The 13,314-nt window shown below is 39.0% G+C and overlaps 1 protein-coding gene across 1 annotated transcript in view; it reads left to right on the top strand.

The window, feature by feature from the left end:
- LOC126106453 (uncharacterized) overlaps positions 1-9,338 on the top strand; it is a 143,560-nt gene extending 134,222 nt beyond the window's left edge. The window contains exon 11 of the mRNA XM_049912740.1: positions 7,629-9,338. Coding sequence (XP_049768697.1) covers positions 7,629-8,453 — 825 coding nt within the window. The 3' untranslated portion in view covers positions 8,454-9,338. The remainder of the gene's footprint in view (positions 1-7,628) is intronic.
- The last annotated feature ends 3,976 nt before the right edge of the window (positions 9,339-13,314 follow it).

The raw sequence follows: 13,314 nt of genomic DNA, 5'->3' as shown, positions 1-13,314 counted from the left end.
CTTCTGGTCAGGTGACTACAGGGTTATAAACACAAAGTCAAATAGGGGTAATGCAGGAGTAGGTTTAATAATGAATAGGAAAATAGGAGTGCGGGTAAGCTACTACAAACAGCATAGTGAACGCATTATTGTGGCCAAGATAGATACGAAGCCCACACCTACTACAGTAGTACAAGTTTATATGCCAACTAGCTCTGCAGATGACGAAGAAATTGAAGAAATGTATGATGAAATAAAAGAAATTATTCAGATAGTGAAGGGAGACGAAAATTTAATAGTCATGGGTGACTGGAATTCGAGTGTAGGAAAAGGGAGAGAAGGAAACGTAGTAGGTGAATATGGATTGGGGCTAAGAAATGAAGGAGGGAGCCGCCTGGTAGAATTTTGCACAGAGCACAACTTAATCATAGCTAACACTTGGTTTAAGAATCATGATAGAAGGTTGTATACGTGGAAGAACCCTGGAGATACTAGAAGGTATCAGATAGATTATATAATGGTAAGACAGAGATTTAGGAACCAGGTTTTAAATTGTAAGACATTTCCAGGGGCAGATGTGGACTCTGACCACAATCTATTGGTTATGACCTGTAGATTAAAACTGAAGAAACTGCAAAAAGGTGGGAATTTAAGGAGATGGGACCTGGATAAACTGAAAGAACCAGAGGTTGTACAGAGTTTCAGGGAGAGCATAAGGGAACAATTGACAGGAATGGGGGAAAGAAATACAGTAGAAGAAGAATGGGTAGCTTTGAGGGATGAAGTAGTGAAGGCAGCAGAGGATCAAGTACGTAAAAAGACGAGGGCTAGTAGAAATCCTTGGGTAACAGAAGAAATATTGAATTTAATTGGTGAAAGGAGAAAATATAAAAATGCAGTAAGTGAAGCAGGCAAAAAGGAATACAAACGTCTCAAAAATGAGATCGACAGGAAGTGCAAAGTGGCTAAGCAGGGATGGCTAGAGGACAAATGTAAGGATGTAGAGGCTTGTCTCACTAGGGGTAAGATAGGTACTGCCTACAGGAAAATTAAAGAGACCTTTGGAGATAAGAGAACTACTTGTATGAACATCAAGAGCTCAGATGGAAACCCAGTTCTAAGCAAAGAAGGGAAAGCAGAAAGGTGGAAGGAGTATATAGAGGGTCTATACAAGGGCGATGAACTTGAGGACAATATTATGGAAATGGAAGAGGACGTAGATGAAGACGAAATGGGAGATACGATACTGCGTGAAGAGTTTGACAGAGCACTGAAAGACCTGAGTCGAAACAAGGCCCCCGGAGTAGACAACATTCCATTGGAACTACTGACGGCCTTGGGAGAGCCAGTCCTGACAAAACTCTACCATCTGGTGAGCAAGATGTATGAAACAGGCGAAATACCCTCAGACTTCAAGAAGAATATAATAATTCCAATCCCAAAGAAAGCAGGTGTTGACAGATGTGAAAATTACCGAACAATCAGTTTAATAAGCCACAGCTGCAAAATACTAACACGAGTTCTTTACAGACGAATGGAAAAACTAGTAGAAGCCGACCTCGGGGAAGATCAGTTTGGATTCCGTAGAAATGTTGGAACACGTGAGGCAATACTGACCTTACGACTTATCTTAGAAGAAAGATTAAGGAAAGGCAAACCTACGTTTCTAGCATTTGTAGACTTAGAGAAAGCTTCTGACAATGTTGACTGGAATACTCTCTTTCAAATTCTAAAGGTGGGAGGGGTAAAATACAGGGAGCGAAAGGCTATTTACAATTTGTAGAGAAACCAGATGGCAGTTATAAGAGTCGAGGGACATGAAAGGGAAGCAGTGGTTAAGAAGGGAGTAAGACAGGGTTGTAGCCTCTCCCCGATGTTATTCAATCTGTATATTGAGCAAGCAGTAAAGGAAACAAAAGAAAAATTCGGAGTAGGTATTAAAATCCATGGAGAAGAAATAAAAATGTTGAGGTTCGCCGATGACATTGTAATTCTGTCAGAGACAGCAAAGGACTTGGAAGAGTAGTTGAACGGAATGGATGGTGTCTTGAAGGGAGGATATGAGATGAACATCAACAAAAGCAAAACGAGGATAATGGAATGTAGTCGAATTAAGTCGGGTGATGTTGAGGGTATTAGATTAGGAAATGAGACACTTAAAGTAGTAAATGAGTTTTGCTATTTGGGGAGCAAAATAACTGATGATGGTCGAAGTAGAGAGGATATAAAATGTAGACTGGCAATGGCAAAGAAAGCGTTTCTGAAGAAGAGAAATTTGTTAACATCGAGTATAGATTTAAGTGTCAGGAAGTCATTTCTGAAAGTACTTGTATGGAGTGTAGCCACGTATGGAAGTGAAACATGGACGGTAATTAGTTTGGACAAGAAGAGAATAGAAGCTTTCGAAATGTGGTGCTACAGAAGAATGCTGAAGATTAGATGGGTAGATCACATAACTAATGAGGAAGTATTGAATAGGATTGGGGAGAAGAGAAGTTTGTGGCACAACTTGACCAGAAGAAGGGATCGGTTGGTAGGACATGTTTTGAGGCATCAAGGGATCACCAATTTAGTATTGGAGGGCAGCGTGGAGGGTAAAAATCGTAGGGGGAGACCAAGAGATGAATACACTAAGCAGATTCAGAAGGATGTAGGTTGCAGTAGGTACTGGGAGATGAAGAAGCTTGCACAGATAGAGTAGCATGGAGAGCTGCATCAAACCAGTCTCAGGACTGAAGACCATAACAACAACAACGTACCTGCCCGATTAAGGGATCTGACATTCCACGCTCCGATCCGTAGAATGCCAGTTTTCTTTCTCCTGATAACGACATCCTCTTGAGTAGTCCCCGCCCGGAGATCCGAATGGGGGACTATTTTACCTCCGGAATATTTTACCCAAGAGGACGCCATCATCATTTAATCATACAGTAAAGCTGCATGCCCTCGGGAAAAATTACGGCCGTAGTTTCCCCTTGCTCTCAGCCGTTCGCAGTACCAGCACAGCAAGGCCGTTTTGGTTATTGTTACAAGGCCAGATCAGTCAATCATCCAGACTGTTGCCCTTGCAACTACTGAAAAGGCTGCTGCCCCTCTTCAGGAACCACACGTTTGTCTGGCCTCTCAACAGATACCCCTCCGTTGTGGTTGAACCTACGGTACGGCTATCTGTATCGCTGAGGCACGCAAGCCTCCCCACCAACGGCAAGGTCCATGGTTCATGGGGAGGAATCTTAAAGAAATTAAGAGACTTAAAAACAACAAAGCATCTAGAGAAGATGGAATAATTGCAGAGCTACTAGAATCAGCTGGCCCTAACTCTGTAAGAGAGATCACTCAACTAATAGGACATATGTAGCACACTTAGAAAATACCTGATGACTGGAAAACTGCCCTAATTCGTCCATTGCATAAAAAAGGGGATAGAATCAATGTTAATAGTTACCGAGGAATCTCTATTCTCCCAGTCACATACAAAATTCCCTCTCAATGTTTAATTGATCAAGGCCAAGAATGGTTAGAACCTAAAATGCCGAATACCAAGCAGACTTTAGACCAAATAGATCCCATCTGTAACAAATTGTTAATTTAAAACCATTCCTTAGGCACCAAAGGATTTCAGGTAACATATATATTTGTGGGTTTTAAAAAGGCCTACAACTCATTTGATTGTGAATCTCTTTTCTATTTCCAAATTTTGAAGGAACAAGGGCTAGATAAAAAAAAAACTCTAATATTGATTAAGGAAACGGAAACTGACACTAGCTCTAAAGTTAAATTCATGGGAGAAATTTCTGAACCGTTTGATATAAAGACTGGTGTTAGACAGGGAGATGGACTCTCCCCATTACTGTTTAACTGTGTTTTGGAAAACGTAATTACTGAATGGTGAGAGCCAAAGTCAACTCAAATTAGATCAATCCATCAAGTTAGGTAGAAGTAATACTAGAGAAGTTTGCCTCATCTTTGCTACAGATATGGCAGTTTTAACTAGGGAAAATGGCACAGCTCAAAAACAAATTGAAATTCAAAGAAGTAGCGGGAAAGGTAGGACTACAAGTATCATTTGAAAAAATGGAATATATGACATGCAACAAACAAGCATCAAAATTTTGGAACACAAAATATGGAAAAATAAAAAGGGTTTCTCAATTTAAATACTTGGGGGAAATCATAGAAGAAAACATTCTGATCAACAAAAAATATAATAAAAAATCATTTTCTAGATTCAGTAAATTTAGACATTACAGCACTTCAATCAAACCTGAATGTCTTTATGGAGCGGAAACTTTAATTTTAAATAGAGAGAGATAAATTGAAGAAATTTGAAAGAAAGAAAGATTATTGGGAAAATTAGGCCTCAGAATTACTGATATAGAAACTTATATGCTGAAAAGTAATAAGGAGATAGAAGACTACACAGACATACATCATGACATGAGAAATGAAGACTTAAATTTTGTGGGCATATTAAAATAATGGCACTCACTAAGTTGAGAAAACAAACAATAGAATTCTATGAAAACAGAAGTAATGCAAAACTGAGCCAATTAAATGGATCTCTGCAGTTAAGGAGGATCTTAAAGTAGCCGGTATAACTCGGGCAGATGTTACAAATAGAAAAATATTCAGACAAAAGATATTTGATTGGAAAATCGCTGAGAGGGAAATTAGAAAACGGACTGGAACACTGTGGTCTGGTGAAGGAAAGAGGCTTCATTATGAAAGGATGAAACAAATTTTGACACAAAGGAAGGCCAACCATCTGAAGTGATATTGATGTAATGTTCCTCAAGTGGTCCTATTGGGTCCATATGTGAATAATAATAATAATAATAATAATAATAGTAACAGTAACAAGAAGCCACATCTTCCTCTGAGCTTGAATCTGTGCATGAGATGCTGAGTATAACCTAAAGATGCTCAAGCGTGACAAATAATAACCTTTCTCCTCCTCACTTGCATACAGCAACAGCAGTTTCTCAATTATTAGTTGCCCCAGTGTGTGGAGCTGCGTTGCCAGCTAGTCAGCAACCAGTTGCCGATATAGGTCTTTTGTATCCATTATTAGTTTTCAGGTGTTTGAAAATTCGTGGCTAAAAGAGATTTAATATGACATGCATGCATTGTGTGTATGATGTTGGGGCAACCTGTGGCATTGTTTCCAGTTTGAAGTTTTACTTCATTGATTATGGAAAACTGGCAGGAAGGTGCCATGCTGTCACCAGCCCTGACAGTGGTAGGGTTGATGTTCCGTATCTGCCTTTTGCAGTCGCTGTCACTTATACTGTCTGAAAAGGCAGGGCCGCAGTCCCAGGGGACTACTCCTAACATTGCGTCACTGGCCAGTCTGTAAGTAATGTTATATGCTATGTAAACATGACAGAAAAGGAACTTTTGACTATTTGAATCAGTGCCAAATTTCCCCAAAGTCATGAAAACAATGTGAACCAAGTCAGATAGTGTAGTGCTTAGCAAACTGGATTCACATTCGGGCGGATGACTCTTCAAATCCCCATCCAGCTATCCATATTTAGGTTTTCCATGTTTCCCTTAAATTGCCCCTGGCAAAGGCCGGCATGGTTCCTTGGAAAACATAATGGCCTATTTCCTTCTCCTTTCTTTCATAACCCGAGCCTGTCATCCATCTCCCAGTGACCATGCTGTTGACTGTACATTAAACTCTGATCTTCCTTCCTTCCAAAAGTATAAGTTTACTCATCTGGTATTCATTCTTTGGTAGATTTGTAGTTGTTTAGTGATAATTGTCATCCAACTGGCAAAGGATTTGTGTACACACACTGCAGTAATTGGTTTTCATGCTGCATGTATGTTTGTAATCCATGTTTATTTTCTGATGTTCAGCTTTGGCAGAAGTAAACATTTGAACCAGATAGCCAAACTGCATTAATAGGCAGCATATGGCAAAGTTCTCTCTAGTGGTACACTAATACAATCGTGGTCACAATTCAGTGGGTTCACATTGTTCACAGTCTGGCACTGACTGGCTAATAACACACAACTTGTGTTTCAGTATCTGAGCAGAGACTGTCTCGAAGTAAATATACATTTTGATTGACTAAATTATGTTAGCGTAATGAAAGCTATTCTCCATTCACAAAGTAGTTTTCATTTTGATGGCAGAACATGACCGGATGTGTAACTCAGTGTTCATAGTTCTAGTAGCAAAATAGAAACTGACTGTGGTTGTGTGTCCCACAAAATGTTGAAATGCAGAGCTGTTATGTATGAAATAATGACACAGAAAGTAAGGAAGAATTAAAGGGTACACTGATACAATTGGCAAAGGAGGAGTTTAAGTATGAGCTGTATAAATAGAAAATGACAAAAATTTTAGGCACAGTTATATGAGGTTTATTTTTATGCTCTCAGTGATTCCCAAAACCCATCAAAAGTTTCGAGAAATTTAAATTTTCTGAATTGAATGATTAACAGACTTGTAAGTTATTCTAGTGAAAGTAATCATTTTGAAATCAGAAAAAAACTAGCTTACAAAGTTTTGGTACTGGCTTTTACAAATAATCACAATTTAAGGTTGGAACTTTCCAAAACAATAAATTTTTAAATACTAATAACTTTCGAAACATAGTTTTCGGGAAAAAAAAAAAAAAAGTTGAAAAGTGGGGGCTGAGGAATTTTAAAAATGAGCTGTACTAATTTAGAAACAAACAGCAATTTGTTCAATGAGAATTTCAGCTTCAACAGGTTTGTAGATATATGGCAAATCGCTCATATTATTATTAATAAAATGGTTCAGGTAAACTAACTATATTCTAGTCAACAGCAACAGGGAAGTTGCTCAATGAATAATATAGATTCAAGAATCATAGCTTAAATAAAATAATTACAGATTTCTGGTAATTGCTGTTTATGTATTATTAACAAAACGATACCAGAAAAAAGAAAGAAACAACATACATGCTAGGAGTGGTAGAAGAACAAGTAAGATTATCCCACCTGACTCTGTCACATAATCCAAATAAATCCGCCTGATGATGCAGGTTTGAATCTCTGAAACTCACAGTGGAAATAAAATAAATTGTGTCTGTTAACAGTAAACTTGTAATTTCATTTGAAGTGAAAATGTTTTGAAATGTTTGGGCGACGATTTCCCTATTCTTCCAGTCCTTAGTGATATGGAGAATTCATCATGTGATCTTTGTTGTGAACATGCACCACATATTTTGCTTTGGCCATTAATAAACTGTGTTACTGCTTGTTTCTTAATTCCATTACTTTCTTGTAGAAGGATGGGCCCTCATAACCAGATTTTCAGTGTTCAGCTATCAAACTGCACAGCAGACTGCTGAAAGTTTGGTATCAATGTTTAAACAAAAGTGACTCGTGAGAGATGAGACTTGGTGTAGGAATAATATGCCAGAGGCAGTAGACTGATTTTGCAAAGAGTAGTCTCTCATGAACCTTGTTGCTGATTGGTTTTGATTCCAGTTCTGCTTGAAGATTATTGGAGTTATGTGGATGCTGGCCAATGATTGAGACACGAAGTCACTCCTGTAAAAGATGCTTTAGTTAGTTAGTTGGAGATAGAGAGAGAAAGAGAGAGAGGTGAGTGAGTTTTATTGGATGTTGATGTTTCATGTTCTGACACATAGGTGTTTTGTTCACAGACTCCAGATAGTGGTGTGGCAAACCCTAAAGAGGACTCGTCGCCAGCTTCAGCAGAGGCACCCCACACGCCGACGGAACTGCCTCATGTCGTAGTGGAACTTCCCGCCACATCTTCAGAACTGCTGAACACACAGGCAGAGGCACCTCACATGATGACAGAACTGCAGAGTGTGCAGGTGGAGCCACCTGGCACCCCAGGGGAACTGCCCCAGATGCCAACAGAGTTGTCAGTGCCTTGCACAGTAACGGAGGTGCCAGTGCCCCACCCACCACACGACGACTCACTGCCGCAGCCGCCACCGGAGCTGTCCGTGTCCCGCATGCCAGAAGATCTACCTCATACGCCCACACAGTTGTCTTCCACGCCCCCAGAACCGCCACCCGTACCAAGGGAGGTGGCACCGATGCCCGCAGGACAGCTCCACCACAACACCACACACCCTCTGGACGAGGACTTGTTGGACGGCCTCTGCTGTTCGGCAGAAGGTCATCCCGATGTGGCGGGCTCTGAAGAGGATGCCGGCCGGCGGGCTGCCCTGCAGGCGGTGGATGACATAGTTCGCGAGCGGCTGGGTCTAGTGGACTTCCTCGACGTGATCCCGCCACCGCACCCGTCCGGGCGGGTCGAGCTCCCCGGGTTCGCGAGCTTGCAGGTACCGCACCGTGCCGGAAGTGGAAGCGGCATTCCCACGGCTCCACCCCCCACATTCCTAGCATTGCCGGATTTAGCAGATCACATAGATCTAGATGCACTGGGAGAAGAACTGAGTTCCTCGGCACATCCAGCTTCTGCTGCAAGTGGAGGTGAAGTTGTCGGAAGCTGAGAGTAATGCCTCAGAAAAGAGGGCTACTTCCGAAGGACGATATTTGTGTACCTAATGTGTGAGACACCAAATGAAATGTGATTTGTGATACCTACGAATTTTGTGATTAGCAGTGACTTTCTGTTATCCACCTCAACACAACAAAATATTTTTCGCTGGCTTATGTGCTATGTTACTAGTAACTTCAATTCCTCTATTGATAAATTCCAAGCAGCACTAATCTAAAACATATCTAATCAACGAAATGCTACAGTTTTGATATTGCCAAAATTAAAAGATACGAGATGGATGCTTTGACTGCAGTTTGTTACTACTCTTTTCATGATCGGCATGGTCACAATGAATGAAGTGCTTTTTCACAACTGTTTTTCTGCTAGAAGCTTTTTCTAATTAAAGCAAATCATTCCGCTTAGAAATTAAAAATGTTCTTCTTATGGACAAAAATGTACCATTGGATCATGTTGCATTTACTGAACTGGGGTATGCATTTGCCTCTGTCACAAGCCAAAATTTATTTCACTTGTGCGCTCAACTTTTCACAGATTTGCCTGACTGATTAAAAACTTTTTCGCTATTACTGGTTAACAATGGCATTGGCATTTGGTGATAAACCGTGTTGCCAGAAAACCGTTCTCGCCTGAAGTTCTGCTGAGAATCTGCAGTGGGAAACTTAATTGCTTGTTTGTTGAGAACTGAATAGGCTTGAAATGATTGTATTTCACCAGTACAAAAGTATTCTGTATGTGTACTTACAAGGATCTGTGTATAACTACTCTCCCCTCTAGCAACTATCTATTTCTCCCCTGCTCTTGCCTTGTGAAAGTAATGTTATGAAATGTGCTCTCTCTCTCTCTCTCTCTCTCTCTCTCTCTCTCTCTCTCTCTCTCTCTCTCTCTCTCTCTCTCTCTCTCCCCCTCTCCCTCTCCCTCTCTCTCCCCCCCCCCTCCCCCTCCTTCAGTATCCTACACTTGGAACAAAATTGCAAATGCAGGTTTGCAGCTATCACAGTTGCAGTGAGTCAGTACTGTCCAAAGATATTATTTCTATAATGTGTAAATACAAGCTCCAGCTAGTAAAGCTGAACTATTTGTGTAGTCTTTATTAGTAATAAATATGCATTTAAATGTAAGTGTATATATATGTATATATAGTTATGTCATATTTCGGAATTAGTTGCAGTCTTATCTGTGCACAGCTGCTAATTTGAGATGATACGGTGCAATAATGGTTATTTTTTGCCACTTTATACTCATTGCGCTGATATTTTTAATAATTATTTGGAAGCAGTCTACCTCTCATAAGTGAGATAGGTAGCAGTACTTGTGAAAGAAGTCAGTTTTATTTTTTTCATAACTCCAGATTAATCACTTTTTCATTTTTCTGTCAGCCAGCAGCTCTCCAGATGAACAATAGACATAATTGTATCAGTTGCAGTTTGAGTTACATGTTTATGCAACCTCTGGGTTCCTCGATGGATAGTTTCATCTTTCATCTGCTTGATGTATTTTTACTAAAGTGTGCAACTGATAAGACAACACTCTGTCCTACGTGTTCATGCAAAGACACTTTGTATATATGTCACTGTTGTATTTTTCTGTGAGGGAGTTTGTGTGAGTGTTTTTGTCTGAGGATTATTTTTTACTAAATGTGTACCAGAAGATAGTGGTTATCCATACGTCATCTTTGAATATTTATACAGTAAGTAGACCATTACTTTCGTTGTGTTCCCTGCAATTTTGTACTTAGCCAGAGAGCCCTAACTGCTCTGCTAAGTCAGTGATGACTGAGGTCTTTGTACTCTGTACTGGATAATTTTTCTAGGTAGGAAAACAGTTCCTACTTATCTGTACCTGATTATAATAAGAGGAATATTGGCTGTTAATTCCACACTAAGTTTCACCATATTTCATATTTGATTTAGTACTTGTGATAAGATGTCAACAGTGATAACACTTTTTATAATTAGTGTTAAGTTTGCAGTTGTGTGATGACTGTGCTACCTATTTTCAGAAAGAATATAAAAATAAAAAGTGTAATATTTCACCTTATACATATTGTTTCCAGGCTGTTGACCTCAGTCCAGATTACAGTATTAATTGGAAAACAAATTGTAATAGATTGTGAAATTACATTTTGGAAAACAAATTGTAATAGGCTGTGAAATTACCTTAACTGCACAGTAGTTGTGAGAATGAAAGTTTAGTTCCTAATTCAAGAGACATGTTCGCAGGTTTGTGAAGGGTCGCATAACTTCTAAAATCTTGTTGAGTGGTCTGTTTCAAAATCTGAAACCACTAGTGCCTTTATTTGTTAATATTCACAGATGCAGTAATGGAGCACATGGTGGATATTTAAGACATCTCTTATAAAAGGGAAGTCAAAAGAAATATTTCATCTTGTTAGCCTTTGTTTCAATTTTGTAAGTATGGCCATATGATCTACTTTTTTTTTAATATTGAAAGTGGACGTTATGGAGTGATGCTGCTCTTAGATTGTCTTCATACATACTGGCAGGTCTGTATTTTGGACTCTTGATGGCCCTGGGCAAAAAAATCTCTACTTGCCCCCTCCCCCCCCCCCCCTTCCCGTCCTCCACCCTCTGCCCCATGGACTTGAAATACAGATATTTATTAGTCTGCCTAACGTGGGCATGTTTTTTGTCTGCGTAATACTTTGAGTTGCAAATTTAAAACCGTGCTTTTTTGAAGTTACAAGTAAAAAAAAATGTAATAAAGTGTTGGACAATAAATATAAATGCAAATACTGCTATTGTGCTTTTAAGGTACCAGGGAAAAACACTGATTATTTAAATAGCAAGAGTTTTTTTTTTTTTTTTTTTTTTTTTTTTTTTCTTGCCCTGTCATTTACAAACAACTTTATGATTTCATCATTGTTTAGTTTCACTATCAAGTCTAATTAATAGACAGACACCAAGATAACTAAGACAATCCTGCTATGTGATGTCCTTACTAATTACTTACGTGTCTGACAGCAGAAAATGACCTTTGTATTGAGCAATCAGAAACAGCGACCTGAAGTGTATTTTTTCTATGTCTGAATCAGATTCATCAAAGAATCTTTTGTTATTCCTATTGTATTTCTTATTCTGAACTTCACTTGTTGAATTGCATCAGTCGAACTGAAAGGCATTAAGTCCAAACTTACATATTTCGTTTTGTTGAACATCGTGAACTACTTGGACAAGGTGCATTAAGCTAGCCTTCTGCTTCTATGTTGAACTCTGCAGGTTAGGTGTGCAGAGCAGAAAAGCATTAAGTCACGGGCTTATTACTTTTCACCTCCGTGCCATTGTGCGTGTTGGCAATGCTGTTAATGCTGTTTCCCACGCAGATCTTCCCGCCTGGTTTCATATTCATTCAGTTTTTGTTTGATTATCATGCCAAACTCAGTACTATGCTATGTCGCCCAAATGAAAGAGAAATGATTCCATTCATTAGAAAAACATAATAAAACAAGCCATTACCAAAGGCTTATATTAACTATGGTGGAAAACACATTGCAGAAAAGAAAACAGGAAAGGACTCCAGGTCAGGACAAACTTTTACATCAATATTGACGATAATAAGATTTATTTCCACTTTATATTTTTTTTATGCCGAAGTAGATATGCTGGTGTGTCCTGTATTTTTTTTCCAACATTTATCATAAAAGACTTGATTAAATGACAATTTGTTAAACAATCGTATTGATTATAGGTGCTGGAGAGACTGTTTCAAGAGATTCACTGACAATGAGAAAATTGATACCATTTCGAAATTTCATGACCTCCCAAACAAAGATACTCAAGATTTGTACCTAATGGGCCTTATTGAAGCTTTTGATGTTGAGGTGCAAACCTTGGAAATTAGATGGTGATTGAAAATAAGCGTTGTTTCAGTTTTTGGTATTTTGTAATGTATGGCTCATTTAGAGTGCAAGTGTGTCAATAATCATTTCACAGTTTCCATTCCATTGGAATGAAGTGGGTGTTCTCTATAACTCACACGTTAATGGATGGGAGACTGCCAGAAGATAAACTTGGGACGAATGAGAAAGGAAATAAAATTCCTGAAAGTATCCTGAAAACAGTAGATGGACATATACAGTCTTCTCCTCTGAAGTCCACACATTATGCTGGGAATGATATTCAGTACATAGATTTGTGACCGTGTGTGAAAACAATGTACCAGATGTACTGTACCACATATCTAGGCACAGCTCTGAAATACAACTTCTACAGACAGTATTTTCACGAAAATTATGATTATTAGTTTGGGAGACCACAGTCAAATGTTTGTTCTCTTTGTTAGGAGCTTAATGCGAAGTTAAAAAGTCCTCATCTCTGTGAAGCTTCAAAACTTGCAGCCAAGGCAGATTTGCAGATTCATCTTCAAAGGAGTTGAATATTTTACGAGTCTCTGAGAGAAGCAAAGTCTCAGTGTCTTCAAAATGAAGAAATAGGTGCCATTGCCTGTGACTATACGCATAATTTGCCCGTACCAGAAATTCCTGTGCAAGAAGTTTTTACATGCGACAGCTTTGGGTAACTGTATTTGCTATCCACATTTCAAAAGATGACAGCACTGTCATATATCTTTATCATGAGGGTGAGGGAAGAAAAGGTGCAAATGAGGTGCACACTTTTCTATACCACTACATTAAAAACTATGTTCCAGACACAATGAAGCATCTTAGCTTGTTTTTAAACGGATGTACTGGACAAAACTGAAATCACACAATGGTGATAATGTGTATAGGGCTGACTACAGTTGGTAGGTTTGAGTCAATTACCCACGTTTCCTGAACGTGGTGATTCATACCTACCACATTATAGAAATTTTGTGGTATTCAAAAAGAAAAT

Source organism: Schistocerca cancellata, chromosome 10 (assembly GCF_023864275.1).
Source record: "Schistocerca cancellata isolate TAMUIC-IGC-003103 chromosome 10, iqSchCanc2.1, whole genome shotgun sequence".
Lineage (NCBI taxonomy): Eukaryota > Metazoa > Arthropoda > Insecta > Orthoptera > Acrididae > Schistocerca > Schistocerca cancellata.
Note: the sequence above shows the minus strand (reverse complement) of the source record. Positions and strands in the feature narration are given on the sequence as shown.